Source organism: Chenopodium album, chromosome 22 (genome assembly GCF_948465745.1).
Source record: "Chenopodium album chromosome 22, dcCheAlbu1.1, whole genome shotgun sequence".
Classification (NCBI taxonomy): Eukaryota; Viridiplantae; Streptophyta; class Magnoliopsida; order Caryophyllales; family Amaranthaceae; genus Chenopodium; species Chenopodium album.
In genome coordinates, this window is record NC_137855.1 from 1,687,252 (window position 1) to 1,713,142 (window position 25,891).

The following is a 25,891-nucleotide window of genomic DNA, read 5'->3' on the forward strand; positions in this document are numbered from 1 at the left end:
GTATTAGGGACCATGGTAAACTTCTCGAAAATTTATATTTTCGGACAAAAAAAGTTCAAAAAATTCCGAAATTGAAGGTTATTATCCACGCTTTTTGAGGAATTTTTGATGTTACGGGGCCCGGTGGAGAAAAGTCCCGATTTTCAAGGGGATACATCTTAGGGTCATACAATGACGTTTTGAACCATATATGACCATTATATGTTGTCAAAAATGTCCGTGGTAGGCTTCAGTTCACAAAATTTGTACAAGTTTCCAACGGGTAAATTAACCGTTTTAAGGCATATTGGATGGTTCCACCCACCCAATTAGACTCCCAGAGGGTATTAGGGACCATGGTAAATAACCTGGCAATTTTTATTTCCAATCCGGGCAAAAAAAGTTCAAAAAATTCCGAAATTGAAAGTTATTATTATCCACGCTATTTTAGAAATTTTTGATGTTACGGGGCCTGGTGGCGAAAAGTCTCCAGTTCCTAGGGGATACGTCTTAGGGTCATACAAAGACGTTTCGAACTACATATGACCATTACATGTTGTCAAAAATGTCCGTGGTAGGTTCAGTTCACGAAATCGGTACAAGTTTCTAAAGGCTAAAATTGACTGTTTTAAGGCATATTGAAGGGTTCCACCTACCCAATTGAACTTCCAAAAGGTATTAGGGACCATTGTAAACATCTCGACAATTTTTATTTCCAGGAGAAAAAAGGTCAAAAAATTCCGAAATTGAAGGCTATTATCCACGCTTTTTGAGAAATTTTTGATGTTACGGGGCCCGATGGCGAAAAGTCTTGAGTTCCTAGGGGATACATCTTAGGGTCATACAATAAAGTTTGGAACCATATATGACCATTATATTTTGTCAAAAATGTCCGTGGTAGGCTTCAGTTCACGAAATCGGTAAAAGTTTCGAATGGGTAAATTGACCGTTTAAAGGCATGTTGGATGGTTCCATCCACCCAATTGGACTCCCAGAGGGTATTAGGGACCATGGTAAACATCTCGGCAATTTTTATTTCCGGGCGAAAAAAGGTAAAAAAACTTAAAAATTGAAGGCTATTATCCACGCTTTTTGAGTAATTTTTTATGTTACGGGACCCGGTGGTAAAAAGTCTTGAGTTTTTGGGGGATAAATATTAGGGTCATACAATGACATTTGGAACCATAAATGACCATTATATGTTGTCGAAAATGTCCGTGGTAGGCTTCAGTTCACAAATTGGTACAAGTTACGAACGGGTAAATTGACCGTTTTAAGGCATATTGGATGGTTCCACCCACCTAATTGGACTCCCAAAGGGTATAAAGGACCATGTTAAACATCTCGGCAATTTTTATTTCCGGGCTAAAAAAGGTCAGAAAATTCCAAAATTGAAGGCTATTAGCCACGCTTTTTGAGGAATTTTTTATGTTACGGGGTTCGATGGCGAAAAGTCTTGAGTTCCTAGGAGATACATCTTAGGGTCATACAATGACGTTTGGAACCATATATAAACATTATTTGTTGTCAAAAATGTCCGTGGTAGGCTTCTGTTCACAAAATCGGTACAAGTTTTGAAGGCTAAATTGATAGTTTAAGGCATATAGGAGGGTTCCACCTACCCAATTGGACTCCCAAAAGGTATTAAGGACCATGGTAAATATTTCGACAAAAACTATTTCCGGGCGAAAAAGGGTCAAAAAATTCCGAAATTGAAGGCTATTATCCACGCTTTTTGAGGAATTATTGATGTTACAGGGCCCGGTGGCGAAAAAGTCTTGAGTTCCTAGGGGCTACGTCTTAGGGTCATACAATGACGTTTGGAACCATATATGACCATTACATCTTGTCCAAAATGACCATGGTAGGCTTCCGTTCACGAAAATGGTACAAGTTTCGAACGGCTAAATTGATCGTTTTAAGGCATATTGGATGTTTCTACCTATCTAAAATGACTCCTAGAGGGTATTAGGGACCATGATAAACATCTCGGCAATTTTTATTTACGGGCGAAAAAGGTCAAAAAATTCCGAAATTGAAGGCTATTATCCATGCTTTTTGAGGAATTTTTAATGTTAGAGGGCCTGATGGCGAAACGTCTTGAGTTTCCAGGCGATACGTCTTAGGGTCATACAATGACGTTTGGAACTATATACGACAATTATAAGTTGTCAAAAATGTCCGTGATAAGCTCTAGTTCACAAAATCGGTATAAGTTTCAAACGGGTAAATTGACTGTTTTAAGGCATATTGAATTGTTCCACCCACCCAATTAGACTATCAGAGGGTATTAGGGACCATGGTAAACTTCTCGGTAACTTTTATTTCCGAGCGACAAAAGGTCAAAAAACTCAGAAATTGACGTTTATTTATCCACGCTTTTGTGGAATTTTTTATATTACGGACCCGGTGGCGAAAAGTCTTGATTTCCTAGGGGATACATTTTCGGGTCATACAATGACGTTTGGAACCATATATGACCATTATATGTTGTCGAAAATGTCCGTGGTAGGCTTCAATTCACGAAATCGGTACAAGTTTCGAACGACTGAATTGACTGTTTTAAGGCATATTGGATTGTTCCACCCACCTAATTGGACTCCTAAAAGGTATTAAGGACCATGGTAAATGATTTGTATTAAAGCCCTTTAACCTAATAAAAGATCTAAAATCACACAATTAGAATAACGCTTTGTTCTTGATAAGAAATTCGAACCAAAAATGAATGAAAGTAACCGGATATGACCTTGAAAACGACCACTCCTGGAACTAATTCAATGCCTAATCAAATCATCTAGACTACTCCTAGAACTAGATACTTTGATGAACAAATCTTAGACTACTCCTAGAACTAAGACTTGCACGTTCTAATTATCAAAACAACTTCTTGAATTAAAAACTAGCAAAGAAAGTGTTTAAACAAAGCTAAACAATTGTATTGAATTAATCTGATTTTTCTATGACTCTAAAGGCCATGAAAATCCCTTATTTATAGACTAAAAATAAGCTAATTCCATCCCTACAAGGATTAGGACAAACCCCTAACCTTGCCCCCCAAGTATCCTAACTAGAATAGAAAACCAATCATAATTGGATTAGGAAACTACTTCTAATTAGAATAGGAAAACTAATCCTAAATAAACTAAAAACTTCCCTAATATACTTAGGAAGTTTATAGTAACTAAATAACAGAAAATAAACTTAATCCTAAGTGCTTAAACCAAGAAAAACCCTCTCAAGTGAAAGGTAAAAACTTGCAAGCAAAACTCTAGAAAAAACTAAGTATAGAAAACCATCCATTTTTCCTTGGTGATCAAGCTTCCTTCTTTCTCAATTGATCTATTGAACCTTTTCTTGATTATTTCCTCCAAGTTCGAACCCTATTGGACGTAAAATCAATGTAATTGGCTCTTCAAAAGAATTACCCTCTTGATTCACATTAGTAAACATCTCGTCAATTTTTATTTTCGGGCAAAAAAAGGTCAAAATTTTCCAAACTTGAAAGCTATTATCCACGTTTTTTGAGGAGTTTTTGATGTTACGGGGCCCGGTGGAAAAAAGTCTTGAGTTCCTAGGGGATACGTCTCAGGGGTCATACAATGACGTTTGGAACCATATATGACCATTATATGTTGTCAATAATGTCCCCGGTAAGCTCTAGTTCACGAAATCGGTACAAGTTTCGAACGGCTGAATTGACCGTTTTAAGGTATATTGGATGGTTCCACCCACCTAATAGGACTCCTAGAGGATATTAGGAACTACGGTAAACATCTCGTCAATTTTTATTTCCGGACGAAAAAAGGTCAAAAAATTCCGAAATTGAAGGCTATTATCCACGCTTTTTGAGGAATTTTTGATATAACAAGATCGGTGTCGAAAAGTGTTGAGTTCTTAGGAGATATGTCTTAGGGTCATACAAAGACGATTTGAACTATATACGACCATTATATGTTGTCAAAAACGTCCGTGGTAGGCTCAGTTCACGAAATCGGTACAAGTTTCGAATGGTTGAATTGACCGTTTTAAGGCATTTTGGATGGTTACCCACCCAATTGGACTCCCAAAAGGTATTAGGGACCATGGTAAACATCTTGGCAATTTTTATTTCCGGGAGAAAAAAGGTCAAAAAATTCCGAAATTGAAGGTTATTATCCACGTTTTTTAAGGAATTTTTTATGTTACGGGGCCTAGTGGCAAAAAGTCTGGAGTTCCTAGGGGATACATCTTAGGGTCTTACAATGACGTTTGGAACCATATATGACCATTATATGTTGTCAAAAATGTCTGTGGTAGGTTTAAGTTCACGAAATCGGTGCAAGTTTAGAACGGGTAAATTGATTGTTTAAAGGCATATTAGATGGTTGCACCCACCCAAATAGACTCCTGGGGTGTATTAGCGTCCATGGTAAGTATCTCTACAATTTTTATTTTTGGGTCAAAATAAGTTAAAAATTGTCCAGAATTGAAGGCTATACACGATTTCGGATCTATTTTTGACATTTTTTCAAAGATGAACTAAATGTTTTAGATGACTGCTAGGGTCATATAAGGAGGTTTGAAACCATAAGACGATATAGATGTCCATAAAGTATCAAGAATGAGTTTTGTCTCTATTTTGAAATTTATGAAATATAGTGATGTAATACAAGTGTAATAATGTGATGTGACTTGACTATAGTGGTATCATATATTTATTTATAATGATGTCATATAAATGTATTGAAGTGATGTGATTTGACTATAATGGTGTCATATTATGAAAATAAATTTTTAATGATGTGATGTCATAATATGACATAAGTTAACAAAAATGATGCCATAAAAGTATAATTATGTTATACTACCTCTGTTACAAATTATCTGCAACGATTTGACATAAAGTAGAGAGAAACAATGTCTAATTGTTGCAAATAATATGTAACGGAGGTAATATAAGTGATCCGACAAGATAATGTATCTAGGTGTACTGTACCGCGGCCAGAACCATATCATATGCTTTTGGCACACCCTTCGTTGTTATCATGACTTAAAATCTAATATGTTTTACCATGGCCTTAATTTAGTTGGCCATGCTGCCTTGCCTTGGCCTTTTGGATTTTTGTATCCATGCCTTGGAATTAGTACTAGGATCTATTTCAAGGTGATTTGTGATGGATGGAATATACCCTGTGAAATCATAACATATTAACATTACAATATATTGTTGAATGTTGAACATCACAAGTTTCAATTATTACGCCTTTTGTAGCTTTATATAAGATGATAAGACCACTAATTTTATGTTCCATTTGGGATCAATATCTATTTTTCTCATTTGCTGACCACTACTGCAATTTATAAACAAAATATCTCAACAAAAGTTCATCTAATATGAGTGAAGAATGTACTCCTCGAGTTTACATGTTCAATGCTTTATTTGTTGCAACCCTTTTGTAGATTGACATATAGTGATATACTTACACCCAAATACACATATCTACCGATTGTTGAAGTGACAAACACTAAAAAAAAATCTCATTAGAAACACAAATGGCTAACTTATCTTCAACTTTCATACCAGTATTAAATACATGTAGTTATATCAATCTTTTCTTTCCAACCCCAATTATTTTTTATGGTATTTAGAGAGCTACAAGAACGGGTGATGAAAATCGATCCCATGATCACCTAAAATCGGGAGGGAAACTCTAACCACTTGAACTATCCCTCACTCTCTTTCCAACCCTAATTAAGTAATTATAATCACACACTTATTGTCTTTTTTAACCAAAAAAAAAAAAGCTTAAGTTGTTTAGCACCTAACTCTTAAAAAAGAACCAATCAATCTAATAAATAATCTCATCCAAAACCCACAAAAATAAAACTTATCTTTAAAAAGGGAAAATTGAATATCCTTCCAAACCCTTCAAAAAGGAAATAACAGATATTAAAGAAATACGTAGTACAGAGTATTATATTTGAAGTATATTTAGAATATATTTTGTACCCTTATTTTATTAAATTTCCTAATTTAATCGTTTAAAAAAAATTTCCTAAATTAATTAGGTCTAGTCCTGTAAAACTCTATAAATATTAATCAATGGTACACACTTCGAAAAATTTTCACACAATCCAACACAAAAAATAAATTAAAATAAAAACCCTAAAAAAAAAAATCATCGTGATAATTCCCAATAATGGGTGACTTCTCATATTGCCAAGACTGCAAGAAGAGCACCGAAGTGGTGTTCGACCACGCCGCAGGCGACACCGTCTGCGTCGAGTGTGGCCTCGTTTTGGAGTCCCATTCAATCGACGAAACCTCTGAATGGCGCACCTTTGCTAATGAAGGCCAAGACAATGACCCAGTTCGAGTTGGTGGGCCCACTAACCCATTACTTGCCGACGGTGGGCTTTCCACCGTTATCTCTAAGCCCAATGGGTCGTCCGGTGACTTTCTGACCTCGTCTTTGGGCCGGTGGCAGGCTCGTGGGTCTAACCCTGATCGTAATCTTATTCAAGCTTTTAAGTCCATTGCTACCATGGCGGACAGGTGTTAAAGCTTTGATCTTTTTTGGGATTTTGATTTTGTTGTTGGTGGGTTTTGATTAATTTGTGTTGAATTATGTGAATTACATGTGTGTAGGATGTTAATTTTTGTGGGTAATTGATTAAATTTTGTGGGTTTAATTTTATCGATTAGATGTAGTGTTGTATAATTTTGTTTGTGTAAATTGGTTATTGATTAACAATTGGAGGATTCCATTGTGTTATAGCAAATTGCTGATTAATTTCTTAGGGTTTTTGGTTGTGTAATTGTGTTTGGTTGAATTAAGGAACATTCTGTATGTATGGTTTATAAAAGAAGTTTTGTTGGGAATCAATTGGAGAAGAGGGTGTGTGCTTGTTTGGTTTTGGTAGTGGTCTAGTGGATGTGATTCGAGGGATTTTCGAATCGAGTCATGCCCATATTGCTTATTACTTTGGATAATGATTTTTAGTGGCTATAGGTTTTTGGATATATAGTGGATTGATTTTAGGGTTTTGGTTGATTATATGAATTACAAAATTGGTTGTGGTCTATATTGTAGAATTGGATAAATTTCCATTTTTCAAATGGTTTGAAATGTCACTCGGGTCTTAAATTGTTGGGGTTGATCCTATGTACATTCACTATTGCATCGATGGGGTAGTTCGTGTTGTATATAGTTGATACAGGCGTAGTGGGTGTTAATGTGTTACGAATTTATGATTTACTGTAATAGCTTTTTACTTAAAGAATTGGACACAATAAGCCTGTTAAAATACTTAAAAGTGCATCATTCAATATTTAACTAGGAATGACCAAGAAATCACTAACTCAGCAACTCTCTTGTTGCAGGTTGGGTCTTGTTTCGACCATCAAGGTTAGCTAAACTGCTCTATTATGCTGCTTTAGGTTTTTAATTTTAGATTCGCTTGCGTAATTGCATTACATTATGCTATGACTCTTATGAGTTATTGTCTGATATCAATGTCATCAGTGGCATATTAATTAATTACCCTCATAGATTTCTGTTATTTTTACTAGTCTAGCCACATAGGAAACTGGAAAGGGATAAGTGAATATCAATTATATCTGATTCCGGAGGTGGCTTGGGTAGCCTGCTTGGGAGAGTCATCCCTGGCATATTGATCTGTCTTCCATAGCTTTAGCTCTTTACTAGTGTTACTAAATATGCTCACTTGTTTCTAAAGGAACAAGCTTAATATGAAAGTAGGGTGTATCAGCCACTTTCATGATGAATTTAGCAATTTATTAGTATATCCTTATAGGAAAAATAAAGTCCCAAGTCAATTTGGCGAACCTTACAGCTTGTAATGTTTTGATCTGCCTTTTTTGCTGGAAGTAATCTTTCATGAAGTTGGTAGGATGAAAGTTAATAACTGGATATTTATCATGATTACATGAAAAGTTAGCATCATTTTGACTTTTTGAGGCATGTATATATACAGGCTTTTTGTTGCATGTTGCAGTAATCTATATCCTGAGTTCCTGACTACTGAGTTTTGGAAAACTTTGTCATATCTGATATCTGATTCTGTCACCATTCTATCATTTGTTTGTGTCAAACTGGCAAATTCTCTTCTGTTTTGAATGTACAATAACTCATTTGTGCAAAGTATATCTTAGAATTGATCGTTATCTTCCAGGATCGAGCTAATGAGATATATAAGAAGGTTGAAGACCAGAAACCCCTTAGAGGAAGGAATCAAGAAGCAATTTTGGCTGCTTGTCTCTATATTGCTTGTCGACAAGAAGACAAACCCAGAACTGTAAAAGGTAAGATAAGTCTAAGAATATTATTCACCTGATTTGTTCTGCCAATAACTAAGTCCTAACTACACAAACACCAGAGATATGCTCAGTTGCTAAGGATGCTACAAAGAAGGAGATTGGCCGTGCAAAAGAGTTTATTGTCAAGCAACTAGAGGGAGAGATGGGTCAGTCAGTGGGAACAATTCATGCAGGAGATTTCTTGGTTTGTCTACGAAAGAATAATTCATACATTGTGGCCTTCTAGGCATTTACTGCTTTAGTTGTGATCATTGGTCTAAGGTGTGCTTTTTTTGTTAATATCTTGCTTTCATGATTGTAGAGGCGTTTTTGTTCGCATTTAGGCATGGAAAAGCAAACTGTAAAAGCTGCCCAAGAAGCTGTACTGAAATCTGAGGAGTTTGATGTGAGGTAGTGTTCTGCCCCTCATAAACTGCCTGCATTGAATTGATTGAAATAGCTAATATAGAAACTTTTTGAATAATTGTTTTGCAATACATTTTTGGAATATTACTTATAACTTTCATTTGGAAATCTTGAACGTCCAATATTGTTGAGCTATGTTGCTAAGACTACTACCAAAAGTACCCTTCTTGGATCTTCACAGCATATGGACGTTGGACACTTAATTTTTGACCGAAAATCTGGAAATACTCAGAATTAGCAAATTTGACAATTGGACACGTGCCTTTGTCTAAAAGAGTACTCACTTTTCTGTAACGTATAGTTGTTGAGATAGGTGCTAGGTAGAGAGCCATAGAACACCTGAGCACATTTGCTATAGGCATTGGTGTGTGATAAAATTTGCCTGTTTGAGCTATGAGAAACATTTCAACCTGTGAAAAATTAGTTAAACTCATGGTTTAAAATTCTTTTTCTGCAGGAGGAGCCCGATTTCAATTGCTGCGGCTATCATTTACATTATTACCCAACTATCTGACGCTAAGAAACCACTCAAGGGTAAGCTTACTGCTCTCTTCTCCTCCCCCTCCTCTCAAGTCTCTAACTCCCTCAATATTTGCTAAGAACAATGCTGATTCAATTTTTGAAATGTGACAGATATATCTCTTGCTACCGGGGTAGCTGAGGGCACAATAAGGAATGCTTACAAGGACCTTTATCCCCATATATCAAAGATTGTACCAAAATGGTATGCCAAGGAAGACGACCTTAGAAATTTATGCAATCCTTGAGAACCATTTCGGATTATAGAACAAACTGTAGGAACTTTTTAGCTAATGGTAGCGTAGAAGCAAGCCATTTGTTTGAGGTGATTAATTGACCTTATCATCTCTTTTAGCTGGATGGTTGCTGGTTTAGGTTAATAGGTCTTGTTCATTTGTATTATAATAATTAATATCTGATGTCCGGTTCTTCTGCTGTTTACTCTGTAGTCATCACAAACCATAGTGTATCGAATTACTTTCAGAATTCAGATGCTGCTCTCTTCTGATTGATTCACCCCTTTCCCATTCTGTTATTGTCCGCATTGTATAGAAGAGAAAGATTGAATAAGAGAGAACTGAGGGCCAATTTTTTATGACCCTTTGGCTGTTAACTCAAAGGGAAGATTAATACGAAAAACGAGAGGCTGTTTAACAGTTACTCCTAGTCGCAGCGTATTTGGTAAACCAACAACTTAAGTCACGCAGAAAATATGTAGTAGCTTCATACTTTGGTCTCTATTGCTAAATTGAATTTCATATTTTCAGCTTTAATCACTCCAAACAAACAATGACAAAAGGAATGCTACAATAGTAAGACTAAAAAAGGCCGAGGATATTAGATGAAGTGTGATTAAGAAGAAAGAGAATAGCTAATCCACTTCCTCCTTTTATTTAAGAAGAGAGAAAGAGTTGTCGAGGCGAGAGTTAAATCCTACTCGTATTTCCCTACAATATATTAATTGATGAGTCGATATTATTTATCCATTTTTGTATGCTTAATAGAGTGTTACGTGACTTTTATCATACTTATCAAGCAACGACATTTGGGAGGGTGCAGATAGGTTAAAAGTAACAATATAAGTACGTTTTTACCATTAAATTCAAGTGTAACATTTTAATAATATAGGAAAAGAGGTGAGTTAAAACGATACAAAATACTTAATTGTTAAAAAACATTTAAGCTTTCAGATTTGAAAGCAGAATTTCTTTATTAGTACTAGCACATACACAATCATAAACCATCAAGATCAAGATATATAAATGTAGTATTATTTTTCCTCAAAAAAAAAAATGTAGTATTATATACAAATATTGGGAAATAATAAAGTCAGACATAAGATTCTTTGAATCAGCTCAAGATTCCAAATTTACGTGGGGCCTACAAAATGATCAGCTCTCACAACCGTTGGATGAAGGCTCCACCAGACTACCACCATTGGATTTGTCGTAGCTGATGATTGATCAATCAGTGATCTAACTGTTAATCATATAATATCTCAACATTAGGTTCCCCTTCACATCCACAGTACTTTACAATTTAGTTCATACACTTGTAACATTTCATTTTCACCAAAAAAGTTGAACTTTCTTTAGGTGAGATAGCTTATCTCAGCTGATACTTACCATTTTTCTCATACAATATGGTCCATATTCATAGTCTTAAGTAAATTTGGACTAAGACGGCAATTTATATCCTACACCCAAGTATCCGGAACAATAACGCGCATTAATTTGTAGGTGAGTGTTTGTGGCTTCACGTGTCAAATTGTCAATATATGTTGTGCTCACGCTAGCTATATCCGCTTGTACAGTAAAGTGTGTTCGTTTTCATTAAAGTACAACTGGTTGTATGATTTCATAATCGGACCAAATCCCATAATATTGATCAAAGACTCATCTAGTTAAAGAGCATATTATATGGATGAAGATTGGGACCCAAAGGATAAATCCCCCTTTGCTTTGTACAAGTGATGGAGATGAATCCAAAGAGCTACTCACTTTACGCAAAGAAGGTGGGAATAAAATAATACTTCACCAATAAAGAAAAAAATTCTGAGCCTAAGAAATAAATAATCAGTTTAAGTAATCATACTTGTAGAAAGTCACCACATTAGGTATGGAAAATGAGGCAACAATAACCCTTCTTAAAGTTCTCTAAAGCAATGCCACATGAAGCTAATAATTCTTTTCTTAAAGTTCTCTAAAGCAATGCCACATGAAGCTAATAATTCTTTTAATATTTTTTAATGTGCTCCGTCCAAAATTAAGATCACTAAATAATCTTGCATGTTAGTCGTAATGATATACTCAGAACAGTATAATACAAATCACACAACATAAATTGTATCGTCTCAACTATTTCAAATATTTCAAAATAGGTGTAAATGCGACTATTAATTCCAAACCGAAAGAATGATTACCTTATGAATTAAGTCTTTAACCACCAAGTCACCAACTCTCTCCTGCAACTCTTGTATTTCTGATCTGTATAGCTAGATCAGTAGATTGTGAAGACCCTTTTCTGATTATCAGCTAACCCCACTTAAGCTCCCATTTTATGGTCCCCCTAAAAAAATTTGCACATATATATATATAAGCTTTCATAAAATTTAGCATGGACCATTTTTGTTAAGGACCCCATATCATATGGGTCACGGTCACCCCTCCATAACCATAAGAACAACCAACAATTCAAATACCTGCCTTTCTATCACAAAAATATCCTTTCTTTTTGTAGTATAGTCTTGGATTTTGTCTTCCCCTTGTTTTCTGAATGTTTACGCATAAAAATCATGTCAGATGCATACTTGGTGTCAATCATCTTGATTAGCAGCTTATCATTGACTTGGTTAGCTGCTTTTGGGTCTGTCACAGCCCCTCCAAGGCCGAAAATCAACCGGTATTTTCGGTTTGATGAGAAAACAGACAGTTGGGTGCCTGTAGAATTGCCTTATGATCTGATTACCTGTGTCAATGGTAATTGTACAGTTGTAGGTTCTATCCGCCAAGCACCGGAGAAAGAAGAGAGTCAACCGAGGAATGGTGATAATACAGGAAGGAAAGCAAATAAGGAAATTTACAAAAGACTTTTACCTTTGAGGAAGCACGTTTCTCTGACAAAAATGTCTGATGCATCAATCTGGATCACCGGTGAGAGCGGGTCAATCTATGAGAGATTCTGGAATGGTGTACAATGGGTGATTGCTCCCCATGATTTGCCTGTATCTGCAGAGCCTGCAACATCTGTGTTCTTTGTCAATCAGACTATTCTTGCTCTTTCTGAAGCAGGGTATCTATATCAGGTACAGTTCTGTGAGTGTATAATAAGACTCAGATATATCTAACGGTCAGGTGACAATCTCACAATCAACATGTGAAAACACTGCAATGCCCTTTTATATCAGGTGAAAATTTGAGAGCTATGTTACTCGAACTTAGGCATTGGTGTCAAACTTTGGTATCAGTCCAAGTGACAATTATCCATACATATGTTGGATTGTCGAGGATCTGACATGGGTACTTAAGGTTGAATGAGGGTCCGACTAGAAGTCTCTGAATATAATATATTAATATTTGGTTGTTCTGAATTTCCTGTCAGTTTTGATGGGTTCCTTACCTTTTCAGATGCAACTGGTTGAAAACTCGCAACTGGTTTGGATAAAGCTTGAAGCTTCGGTTTATCACAGTGCAAGAGATGAAAGACAGCAAAGCTTGATAAAGTCTGGAGTTGTTACAAAAGATGGGGAGTGAGTAGTTGGATTTTCTTATTGCTCAAGCTGTGTTGAGCATAACAGCTTCCATAATCAGAATGACTGACAAATTTGCCCATCCCTCAGGAGAATTTACTTCTGCACAAAAAATGGATCTCTGTTAGAACTTGCAGAGGTTGAACCTCCGAGGTACATCCATGAACTATATGATCAGTGTAAAATTTTCTAAAGCCGATGTTGAAGTTGTCACTGATGATATTTACATATTGTGAACACAAACAGGTGGGTTAATTATGGGCAGCCTCCAGGAGCAGATGTTGCAGCAATAACCGATGTTGGTACAATCAGATCAAACCTTATTTTCACAATCAGGTGAGCTAATATAAGTGCAAACAAACACTCCATGTGTCTCCAACAAATGTCCATTCAATTATTCATAGAATATCCATAAAATGAATTTTATTTTATCTGCTATTTTATCCAGCAACTTCCTACCTGAATCTGCATAGACAGTGACTAAATACAAAGCATTAATGAAAATTGTGAATCACATGATATGAAATTTGCATACCATAGTTCGGCAGGAGATCTATACGAGCATGATAAAAATACAAAACCACCATGGAAGAAGCACATATGGAAAGTAGGGTCAGCAGAAGATACTTCCTTGCTACCATCAAGAGGATGCAGTGCTCAAGGACTAGGAGGAGCTTCTTCAATATCACTGTTTCTGCTAAGCAAGGTGCAGTAACCTCAAACATGACAAAATGCATATTTTCTCCAACATTAATTAGTTGTCATGATGTCCCAACTGATTATGATTAAACACTACACTATTTTACAAAAGCACACTAATTTAATAAATAAAACTTATAGTAGTATTATTTCTGTAATGTTGACCATTGATTTCACACCGAAGATTTACATTATACAGAATACTTCATTGATTCCTCTTCCCCCCCCCCCCCCCCCCAACACACACACACACACAAAATGTTCATCATCATAAATTCACAGATGTTTTAGTCTCAGACTCAGGTCTAAGATTTTCAGCACTGACATCCTCGGGCCTTAATCTTATCACTGTTGCTATTCCTTTACCTGCATATGCAGGCAGGTAAGCTGGTTGAGAGGCGACTGAACCAGAGAAAATGGAAATGGATAGTACACGGAAGTCCAGAAGATCAACTGCTGACATCAATCACACCAGTTCCAGAAGATGAATCCAGTGAGAAATATTCAGTGCTCCTGACAACCGCATCAGGCTCAATACTGGAATATCAAGCAGGAAAACAGACAGGTAACAATAAGGAAAAACAGAATAAAGCTCTCTAGAGTTTAGACTTTTTACCAATTTTAACACAGAATTCCTCTTTAATATAATAATGCAACAGCAATTTAGAGTTTTAGACAATACTTATATGAGATGTAGCATAAAATAGGGGCAAGTAGCATAGGTATAAAATTAATAAGAAAGAAATCATAGCCTCTACAAGGAAATTTGTCTTTATAATGTCTAAAAGAGTTCAGTCTTGGTGAAGATCTAATATAACACACATTCCATCCAGAGTTAATCATCACATTGTCTCAAACCCTCATAATATAAGATATGACATGACATTAGAAAAAGACAGGATATATAATTGGGTCATTCCTATCCTCTCCCATCAACTAATTTGGATCATTATTATCCTCGCCCATCAATTAGTTTTAAAAGTGGAATATTAAGAAAAATAAAGTTTATCTGGAGATCCTAAAATAGTATACTCTGTAAGTGACTTTTAATTCTGGACAGAGGGAGTATTAAACTGGATGATCAACAGATCAAGTGCAGTTGCATGGAGTCTCAACCTCTAGGGGACTTGTACGAGAGATGTTTCCTAAACCATTATTTATTGGCCTTAAATCTATAATACATTGAAAAAACATATATATAAACAAGGGAACTGATGTTTATATTTGTGTCCTGATAGGAGTGGCTCAAGATTACCAACTAGAAGAACCATGGGTAAATCACATGCATCCACCACATGCAAAGGTAGCAAGAGGTGTAGAAGGGATACCATATCAATTTGGTAGGATCCTTTTCCCACTAGATGACGGCAGGATTGCAGAACTTCATCTATCAGGTTTAGGTGGTGAAAATTCAGGACCAAATCATCAAATCAGTATCCGCAAAAGATTGTCATTAAAGTATGTTTGGTCAATATTAGATGCTCCTGAGACTGAAGGATGGAATGCAGAGTATTGTACTGAGGACCGTGGACCCTCCAATTGCATAATGGGTGTAAAGGATGAAACAAATGATTTCACAAACACAAGAAGTATGACAAGAAGGCGAAAGGGAATGCAACAGAACTACCTGATCCCTGATATGTCAGGCATCAACCTAGAAAAACCATTGGAAGAACATAAATTGGAAGAGAATTGGGTGAATGCAAACTTTGGCATGAGAGTGATTCAAGGAGGCAGATCATTTTTTCTGGTGTCAAATAGTGGTCTGACTTTTGAGTATCTTTACAATGACAACGTAGGGCTATGGCTGAAGCATGATCACCCAACAGCTATGAATGGTGCAGTTGGGAGCTATAATGGGAGTCTGTTCTTGGTTGACATCCACGGTACTTTGCTAATCAGAGAGAGAAGCAACAATGAGTTGCAGTGGATAAATTGTACTGCCATGAAGAAAGGGAAACAGATAATTGGTGGCCCTCCATGGGACAGGATCCACGGTACAGGAAAGAAAATCACGGAAAATGATGCAATTTATTTTGTAAGCAAGAAGGGAACACTACTGCAGTTCACTGTAAGTTGTGAAGCACCAAAAATGCAAGACACTAATGTTTGCTCAATTGCATTTTCCAATTGGAAACAATCACTATTTTTTTCCTGTTGCTTTAAAGCTAAGAGGCATACCTATATGTTAATATCTTTTTAGTCGTTGTCATCAAAAATCTAACTAGAATAAGCATTCTAATGCTTTCCCAGTGACAAAATATGAAACCTAAACTAGAGAGTTCAAATTAACTACATCATGTCATCCTCTATCCAGAGATAATAGTCACATAGTTTCAGGATGTCTGGTAGATTGTCATATTTCCTAGAAAAGTACTGGTTTTTTATTGGCTTTCCCAAATCCTTAAATTAGGTTGAAGTATAACGAGAGTGGGAAAATCCAAACTATTACATAGAAATTTTTTAGTAAATTTGTGCTTCCCTTTACAGACCGGAACAAAGTAAGTTGATCTCCTCTCATTATGCCTCCCTAAAAACAGTTGCAAATATTTTATAACAACGGAGTTTATCTGAGAGACTAACAGCAGACACTATTGTCTAGGTTGCTCTCAGGAATTTTAAATGGAAAGACTGCAAAAGCCCTGCAGATACAGAGATTGCAACAATAGTAGACCAAGAAGTGTGCAGGGATAAGGTAATTTTTGTTATTGGAAGGAATGGAAGGTTGTATCAATATAATAGATTGTCTGGATTATGGCATGAACATCATCAATCTCAGCACCTAGTTCTCTCAAGATTACCCGGGACAGCTATGAGGCCATCAGCACTATCTTTGGATGGCTCTCTTTTCATGATTTCAGGAGATGGCGGACTAGTAGAATATCAATGGAACTCACTTGATGGATGGATATGGGTTGAACATGGCACACCAAATGGAGTGAGAATAGCTGGGGCACCTGGGCCAGGTTTTGAGGGTCATCAGTTGTTCTTAGTCGGGTCAGATGGGAAAGTTTACCTAAGGCACTTCAACGAAGGAGAATGGAAGTGGAGAAACTGTGAATTTCCAGATTCTGAAAATACACCAGCTGAACAAGAAAGAGGGGAAAAGGCAAAGCATTGGAAAGAAAAAGGCATCTGTCTCGATACTGTTAGTGTGGACAGTGCAGAAGAGCCCACATTAAGAAAGACAAACCAAAACTGTGATCCTAAGGTGAGTTTCAGATGTAAATAATCTAACTATCAACTCTATGCAATGATAAGTTAACTGATATGTAATTCATCTGATCTTTACACAGGTGGCATCAACACGGCCAATTCGTTCTGCTGAAGATAAAGTAATATTCGAGCTAAGGGATGGCAGAGTAAGCATTTTATCACAAAGATATCATTATTTTTACATTTTAAAATAATGGCACATCAACATGACACTATATAAAGTTTTAAAGCAGAAAATTCAATGGTTTCCACAGTATAAAGAAAACTTTTGGCTGTCAAGACTCTAGAGTTTGGTTTAAAATTGAAACATACGCAAACATATTTGCTCACTAACAATTGTAGCTAAATACTCACCTTGTCATATGACCAGTTGGCTGAGATGCATCAAGTAAAGGCTTCCGATTGGATATGGTCAAAAATAATTGCAACTCCCACAAGCCTATGCACGGAAAATTTCTGGGCTGCTGCTGCATCATGAAGCTGGAAGATACAGACATAAAAGCACCTTAAAGATTGTAACAAGCATATAATGCAGGATTGCAGGGCACATAATGCAGAAGCACAGAAGCTAGGAGATACTGAAATATACCATACTGTACATAGTAAAGCAATGACACCAAACTTTTCACCCTCAATCTAGCACAGCAGGACAAGATGAAGCTTAGAAGCCTGAAGCCTTAAGCTACCTAGAGCATTGCTTGTAAAATTGTCTTCAATGTTCACTGTACAGTTTCATACAAAAATATACACTTCATCTTCTATTTTTCTTGTAAAATTGTCACTATTGTATCTCTAATATTAAAAGCAGTGACTTCAATAATCAGAATATGAAAGCTTCCTAAATACAATGAAAACTGGTGGGCTCAGTCAAATAAATTCAGAATTCTACTGATGTACTCTATAACCACATGATTATAGTTGTGCGTTTGTCATTATCGTCTCAATAATCATATGATTATGACACATCTAGAATCGAATCGTGATGTTGGCAAGAGGCCCAACCTACTGCTGAACCCCCATCTGCAAGAAGAATAATAAATCATAAGTTTTCTATTAATATGAGAGACAAGTACATTTGCATTATGTAAGTTAATAGGTAGTTGCTGATCTCTTAATTGAAAAGGACATATGGATGAGATACACACTGGGACCAGATGGGAAATCCACAACATGTTCTACAATGCTACCCCTATATGAATTAATTAAATCCTAATCTCCATAGATCGCGGCTACTACTACCGCGAACAATTTTCTCAAGAGAAAGTACTACGTCATAACCAAATTTCACCAAATCAACACTCCAAAGAAACTTTCTTCTTCAATGTCTCAAAATTTTGACAAAAAAATTAACATTAATTATTGTACTTACACATTATTGTAAGCTTAATTATGACGTGTAGTCATGAGTTATCTTTGTATCATATCTCAATTAAGTCAATGAATCAAGGTAAACCAATCTAGTAAGAAACAACTTATAGAGCTTCTTTGTTCTTTCTAACAAGTCAAGCTTCTTATATTATTACTCCTCAACTTCGATTTAATTCAAAAATCGTCGATAAAGAGAAAGTCTAAGTTAATATCCGATATTGATCAATCTCAATCTCACACCCCGTCAGCAAATCCCAACTCTATAATAAGCCCAAATTCATTGAAAAAATAATCCCTCATCATCTTCTTCCTTATCCCTCTTCTCCAAATGGAAGAAGAAGAACTAGAATCAATAGAATTCAACAACCTTCCAAAAGACATAATTTTCGACATTTTTTCGAGAATCCCATTAAAACAACTCTATCAATTACGCTGTGTTTGTAAGAAATGGCTATTTTATCTACATCAAAACCCAGAATTCAGAGGTTTTTACCATCAAAAACACAAAATCAACCCAATTTTACTCTTCACTAAACAAATTATGGAAAATCCATCAACCCAATTATCTTCCTACTATATTGATGGAACCCCAATTACTCAAATTTCTACCAATTTTGATCAATCACTAGTTTCAACCCTAACCTGCAATGGAATCCTCTGTTTAATCACAAAAACCAATGCATTTCTCTATGATCCCATTACCATGAGAATCACTAATCTCCCTAATTCAAACCCTAAACGTTTCGACTCATCATTTGGGTGGGCATTCGGGTTTTCCCCGCTTCGAAACATTTTCAAAATCCTCCATTTTTACACCATTGAAAAGAAATCTGACAATTTTCATTACTGTCAAACTCAGGAAATAATGTGTGAAATTCTGAGCAAACCCAGTTCAGATCTCGGGTTCGAATCCCAAGAAGAGTGGAATAATCTTGGGATTTGCCCATTTGATTTTCTGGGTAGAAAAAATTATGCATTTGTTGATGGGAAATTTTACTGGTTAATTGGGGAAAAGAAATTCAACCCAGAAAACATAAAGATCATGTCTTTTGACATTGAAATTGAGGGTTTTGGGTTGAATTATTTTCCCAAATCATGCTCAAATCGTTCAGTTGAATGCCTGGATTTGGTTGAAATTAGGGATTTTTTGTGTTTAACAGATAGATTACCTTGGGAATCGAGCATGGATATTTGGATGATGGAGAAAGAAAACAAGGGTTTTCCAAATTTTTGGGTAAAGAAATATAAAATTGATCTTATGGGAATTAATCATCATGATGTAAGAATTTTGGGCCATTTGATTAAAATCAACGGTGGTGATTGTGAGAGTGAAGGGAAGATTATGATAAAATTTGGAGGTCAAAGTTTTGGGTTTTATGAGCTTGATAATGAGGTTTTTACAAATTTGGCGGGTGAAATTAATTTTCAAGAATGGGATTTACAGTTTATGGTTAACAGAAAGTTTCTATTATAGGAAATGGGTGTCTAATTTTGTACTGTAGCTTCCGATTTTGGAGAGTCGTTTTGTACTCGTACTTGTGAATCTTCGGTTTATAGAATATACGATTAGTTGAGATTTTTCTTGTTAAAACTTCGATTTTTTTTTAGCATCGAGACTTTGCTTACACGATTGGTATATACTGTGTACTATGTAAAGATACTTACAAAGTGAAATTGTTTCTTTGAATCTGTCTAATTATTTACATTGGTCATAATTGATCAAACGAGTAAATTACTTCTATCACTCTCATTTGCATCAAATTTACGACGTATATCAAATTATATGATAAAACAATGTTTTGACAGTATCTAATAATATAATTGAAACCCAGTATATGAATTGGAGCATTTGATGCTGAACAAAAATCATTGAGCCGAGAATGTCTGTCATCAAAGAACACTAAAACACATTTTCAAAGGAGACTTTATAACTACTTCCCTATCTCTCTTTCTCAGAACAAATCATGTACAACCTCTTTCTCAGAACAAATCATGTACAACCACATCCGCGCGCCACATTAAAGCAATATGTATTGAACCAACACGACATTCAACACTATATTTGATTGTTGAAAACTTGATTTCCCATGAAAGTGGACTCGCAAGCCTTGAAGGCTTAAAGCCAACGTCCATTTACCATTTTACTTGAGTGAAAATATCAACTAGAATCACCTCACATAAATCCTTCGTAGCATCATTAGACTCATTACAAGTAGCTGCATAGTACAAAAGGCAGTGAAAAAAAAAAACAGATGATCACAATCAAATTCACTGGGAAGTAGAGATGTAATTGCTGTTAATCTCCAACTGTAACACATCCGCATCATGCAAGCAAGACTAGCCACAAAGTTAGATCACGACAGAACAAGGATTATACTTCATATAGTCTTGTTAGTTGTTACCGACCATCAATAGGTATATGTTTACTTGTAGAGCTTTAGATACTCAGAGCATAAGATCCTTTTTTCGGGGAGGCAGGGAGTAAAAACACATGTTAAAAGAGTAACCATACAAAATCCACAAATTAAAAATTAACAGTAATACGGCTAAAAAAACCTAAATTAATACAGTAGAATAAATAGTGTACACTCAATGTTAAGAAAATGATATCCAAACGCCACTCTTCCATAAGTGAGAATTCATTAACAAAAGCATATATAATGCCTCACTATCATGGCAAAAACAAAAAGTAGCTCCATCACATGCTTTGAACTCGAAATCAGGAGAAGGTATCCACAACTTCCACAAGCAACAAACAGAATTAATATCGTCTTCTAGGACTCCTTGATCGGTGACCACGAGGGGATCTGCATTGATAAATTAAACTTTGTCAAACACATGGAGTCAAAAGCATCTGTGATAGGTGTGTAAATACAGCTGATGAGCAAAGTACATCACAGAAACTCTATATATCTACTCGTGTACCCGTTCATTGCATATGAAGAACGAGTGCATTGCTTAAACGAAAAGATATACGAACAATGTAACAATCAGAGTTAATTAGATAAAACTTTAAGTAAATTCAAATAGAGGTGTTAGGACGAGTAAGTTAATCCAGAAAGTAGCATCAAAGTATTTAAAACTGTAATTGAAGTTTTATGGTGCTGTTGACCATAGATCTTTCAACACCCTTCACAAAAACTGCTACAACCAAGAATTTCCAAAACTTAACAGCAAACGGTTAAAAAGCCAAACCTTCTACGGTTGCCCCTCCTCTTGTAAGGCCCATTACTGAAAGCCCAATCAACATTTATTGGCTGCTCAAGCATTTGGGCACCACTCATCTCCTTTATCGCAGCTTGTGCTTCTTCAAATTTCCCATACTCAACCAGTGCATAACCCTAAAGGTAAACATGAAACAAGGGGACAAATAATATATATGAGGTAATCAAACCAAAAACTGAAACGAATATCAGAAGATCACATTGATATCCATGTGCATGTTGGCATAGAAATACAAATGTTTTCAAGAGAAAACCAACATTTTTCAAGAAAAAATCAGAGAACTAAGCTACCAACAATCCAACATGCCCACATAATAAATACAAAAATATCACAAGGCCCTACACAGAACCAGCAACACAACCAGGTCAACCACCTCAAACCCCGGACAACACTATTATCCACAAACCAGGTAGAGCAAAAAAGGCAGATGATCCTTTCTTTAGCAGGATTTGACATTGATATCAAATAAACAGGGCTTGTGCCAGACATACTCAATTGTGCCACTTACAAACCAGGTAAGAGCAAAAAAAACAGGTGATCCTTAATAATAGATATAGTTTTGGACCATGGACCGCAAATTTACTTAGAGAATCAAACAGCAAACATTCAGACAATAGCCACTTCTGGCAGCATAAGAAAGAATAACGCATCAAATCAAAATTCAAATGACCAATACACTGTAAAAAAAGAACTACTATCGCACCTTGACAAATCCAGTACGGCGATCCAGATTCAAATGCAGGTTTTTAATCTCACCAAAATCTCCAAAAACATTAAGGAGATCCTCTTCCTGTGCCTCTTCATGCACTCCTGTGACAAGCACAATCCAGCCTTCGATTGCTGCAATGAATCGATTTTGTTAGAATTTTGCTTGCAGAAATTTTGATAAAAATAAATTCATAACAAAGAAAACCAAAATTGTTGATTTCTATTTCTACTTTCTTCTTGTAACTTTCTTTTCTTTCTAACCAACTATCCATTCCCAACTATCTCTCCACTCCCCACTTTAAAATTTTTCCGCCCCTAGCACCAGATTTCCTTCCCCTAGAATCAAATGTCAAAAACACCATTTCTCTTTTCAGTAGAATTTTACACAAGATGATTTGGTTTCTGATTCTGCTTGTTTATAGGTGCAAAACCACCAACGAATATTTTTTGGCAACAAAACCCTAGAGCAAACCTGCAACAAATAAGTTGCCATATCTAAAAGGAAAGTAAACCACATGTGATACCTAGTTGGTTAGTTACTTTCTCATGTTCCAAAAAGACGATTGGCTCCAAATGGTATTCCAGCAGAAAAAATTCAATAATTATTGCTACTCACAGCACTATTTCCTACATTGCCATATCTAGTAGGACACCAACCTCAAGTCTCAAACAGTATACCAGTAGAATAGCAAGGTTCCCAATCATTCTCCCTTCCTTCCTAAATCCTCCTTCCTCCACCTCATTTTCTTTGTTTGGAAAATCAATCTAAACTCGCCAAAACATCTAATCAGAATGGAGCAATATTAGAAAGCCGACCTTCTATATGTCCAAGCTGGGGATATCTTTGTTTTTGAATCAGATTCACCAGTACAAAACAATGAGGTCAATTCACTGGTAGAAAATCTAACATGTCCACAAATGTCAACATTGAGTTCCGTAGTCTTAGTACAGCAAAAAAGTCATGCAACAAAAAACTGGCAGATGGTTCCTATGTCTATATCCGGGAGAGTGGAAAAAAAAAAAGAATTGGATCCATGACAACAAACTTTCAATAAGACAGTTTTTTACAGCCAGCTACAAACTTAGGCTCGCAGCACATCATCATCGACTCAAGAGTAAATGAACCATAAATATCCGAGAAGTCAACCACAAAAACAAAAACTTTTATGGATATACCATAATGGTGCAAAACCAATTCTGTCAATAACCAAATTAACCAACTTAATCAAAAAAAACATTTGAAATTGCCACATAAATACAGCATCCATACAAGCTCAAGAAACTACATTTGTTTAATCTACGTAATAAGAAAGTACAAGAAGAAAGTAGAAATAGAAATTAACAATTAGCTTCTGAGATATTATATCTGGACCTGCCTAAAACCCCCTATCATGTTGCCAGACCACCAGTAGAAAAGTAAGATAAAATCCATCCACCAAGAACGAATAGAAAAGAAACTTGAATGTGCAAAAACAATTGTTTGGGTTGGGCCTTGAATGTGGGCTTTTAATGTTTGGGTTTTATTGTTATTAAAGTAGACTGATTGCTCTTATAGCACTTTATATGTTCATTGCAATTCTATTTCAAAAAACTTTATATTAGTAAGTAAAATTTGTCGAGGCAAGAGTCGCAGGATAACATCATCGACTCAAGAGTTAATGTACCATAAGCATCCGAGAAGTCAATCATAAACACATAAACTTATATGGATATACCATTACAAAACCAGTTCTGTCAATAACCAAATTAACCAATTGAAGCATAAAAATAAAAAAATAAAAAAAAAAAAAAAAAAAAAAATTAAAAAAAAATAAAAATAAAAATTTTAAAAAAAAAAAAACATTTGGAATTGCCACATAGATGCAGCATCCATACTAGCTCAAGAAACTACATTTGTTTAATCTACTTAATAAGAAAGTACAAGAAGAAAGTAGAAATAGAAATCAACAATTAGCTTCTGAGATATTTACAACACTTGTGTTCATATCTGGACCTGCCTAAAACCCCCTATCATGTTGCCAGACCACCAGTAGAAAAGTAAGATAAAATCCATCCACCAAGAACGAACAGAAAAGAAACTTGAATGTGCAAAAATAATGAAGAAAACAGCCAAAGACGAGAAGCTTAAAAAGCTTCAATTACTCCCTCACAAGTCCAAGTAACTGCCAGACTACAATGGTATCTTATAAATAGTTTATAAGCTGCAATTCACTGAAGAATAAACCCTAAGTATCAACCAATTGGTTTCTTAACTTTAAACTACAATTCCAGCTGCACTATTTAACCACTAGCAGTAACAGTGAAATAGTGAATACACTCTAACAAGGCTAGATGATGCATGTCTTGTAAGACACAGAAAAACCCCAACTATCTTATACTTAGTAAGTTATTCCACCGCCTATTTCCTCCACTAAAATCAATCGATCAATCACAACCTTTACCCAAAATTCCAAATTACACCCAAAATACAAAGTAAAAATCTAATTCCAAAATCCTGGCAGTTCGAAACAAATACAGTTGACATAGAAAAATGCTAGCTCCTAAAGTTAGTAGTTTTCCAAAAGGGCTAACTTGCTACATTCACTACCAGAACCCGAAACCCTACACTTCGACAAGTCCCAAACTCATAACCTAAAACCTTAATTCCATCTCCACCATTCAATTAGCACTCAATCGAGACTCGTATACATTACACTTTACCAATTAACACACGAATAATAACTAAAAATCCCCAATTACCACAAATTCCGCCATGAATTCAACAAATCACAACCCAAATCCCTAACAACAACAACAACAAACATCAATTACCAAAACCCTAACAATCATAAACAAATCCAATCAACTAAAACCCTAACAACCTACACCAATAAACACAAACAAATAAAGCAAATTAACAAAATCAGAGAGAAGAAAACTAACAGCGAGCGGGACCAGGTCCACCATCAGAATCAAGAGATTCAAATTCACGAGCAGCCATACGACTATTACGCTCAGCATCAGCTTCTTCACGAAAACCACGCCCTTTCGTCTTCTTCACGAACCCAGCAGCCGAGCCGCCGGCAATGGCGGATTTGAGCTTGGGATGAGAAGCCCTAGGAGAACCGTCGGCGTCAGCGGCGCCGCCATCTTCGTCCATGAGATCGTCTTCTTCTGGTTCGAAGTCGACTGCTTCAACGTCGGTTGCCGCCATTGTTAGAGCTTTGAGGTGGTGGAGTTGTTGATTTTCTCTCTCCTCGGTTGTAAGGGGAAAAAGGAGGAGGGATGTTTTACTGGTTTTGGTTGAGTTGTGTTTTTGGAGAGGTGGGATGATTAGTATAAGAGAAGATTATTTGATTTTGGGTTGGGCCTTAAATGTGGGCTTTCAATGCTTGGGCCTTGAATAACTCAACCAAAACCAGTATAACATCCCTCCTCTCCAAAAAATCAATTATGTGCGTGTGTTTTTTTTTTTTTTTAAAAGGAACTACTACGTAGATTGGACTCGTGTGTTGCACGATTTAAATAATTTTGTTATCATGCATATGAAATAATTTTGTTATTATGCATAAAAAATTAATTTTATCATTTGTGTAAAAATGAGTGGCAATCATTTTTTATTCAAAAATGTATAATGTAGATAAAAATAATAATTGTTTAAAAAAACATTAAAATAATAATTCATGACACCATCAATAGAAATGAAGGAATGACACGTAGGATAA

The 25,891-nt window shown here is 35.8% G+C and overlaps 4 protein-coding genes across 4 annotated transcripts; 3 read left to right on the top strand and 1 right to left on the bottom strand.

Annotated features, from left to right (window-relative positions):
• Window positions 1–6,093: 6,093 nt before the first annotated feature.
• Window positions 6,094–9,748, top strand: LOC145604090 (transcription initiation factor IIB-2-like). The gene is made up of 7 exons (XM_081660037.1): window positions 6,094–6,514; window positions 7,343–7,367; window positions 8,155–8,284; window positions 8,359–8,483; window positions 8,601–8,689; window positions 9,162–9,238; window positions 9,338–9,748. The coding sequence occupies exons 1-7, from the start codon at window positions 6,159–6,161 to the stop codon at window positions 9,469–9,471; spliced, it is 936 nt and encodes a 311-aa protein (XP_081516163.1). The 5' UTR covers window positions 6,094–6,158; the 3' UTR covers window positions 9,472–9,748.
• Window positions 9,749–11,922: 2,174 nt separating this feature from the next.
• LOC145605883 (uncharacterized) lies at window positions 11,923–17,396 on the top strand. Its single transcript, XM_081661950.1, has 10 exons — window positions 11,923–12,527; window positions 12,850–12,971; window positions 13,062–13,124; window positions 13,218–13,307; window positions 13,512–13,677; window positions 14,049–14,235; window positions 14,909–15,741; window positions 16,273–16,881; window positions 16,967–17,032; window positions 17,257–17,396. Exons 1-10 carry the CDS (start codon window positions 12,018–12,020, stop codon window positions 17,362–17,364), a joined length of 2,754 nt encoding a protein of 917 aa, XP_081518076.1. The 5' UTR covers window positions 11,923–12,017; the 3' UTR covers window positions 17,365–17,396.
• Window positions 17,397–18,463: 1,067 nt separating this feature from the next.
• On the top strand, window positions 18,464–19,782 carry LOC145606147 (F-box protein At3g07870-like). The gene has a single exon (XM_081662201.1). It carries the CDS (start codon window positions 18,583–18,585, stop codon window positions 19,726–19,728), a length of 1,146 nt encoding a protein of 381 aa, XP_081518327.1. The 5' UTR covers window positions 18,464–18,582; the 3' UTR covers window positions 19,729–19,782.
• A 966-nt stretch (window positions 19,783–20,748) lies between these two features.
• On the bottom strand, window positions 20,749–25,463 carry LOC145605510 (RNA-binding protein Y14-like). The gene is made up of 4 exons (XM_081661577.1): window positions 25,110–25,463; window positions 22,183–22,319; window positions 21,450–21,595; window positions 20,749–21,061 (listed from the first exon to the last, which is right to left on the bottom strand). The coding sequence occupies exons 1-4, from the start codon at window positions 25,378–25,380 to the stop codon at window positions 21,016–21,018; spliced, it is 600 nt and encodes a 199-aa protein (XP_081517703.1). The 5' UTR covers window positions 25,381–25,463; the 3' UTR covers window positions 20,749–21,015.
• Between the last annotated feature and the right edge of the window lie 428 nt (window positions 25,464–25,891).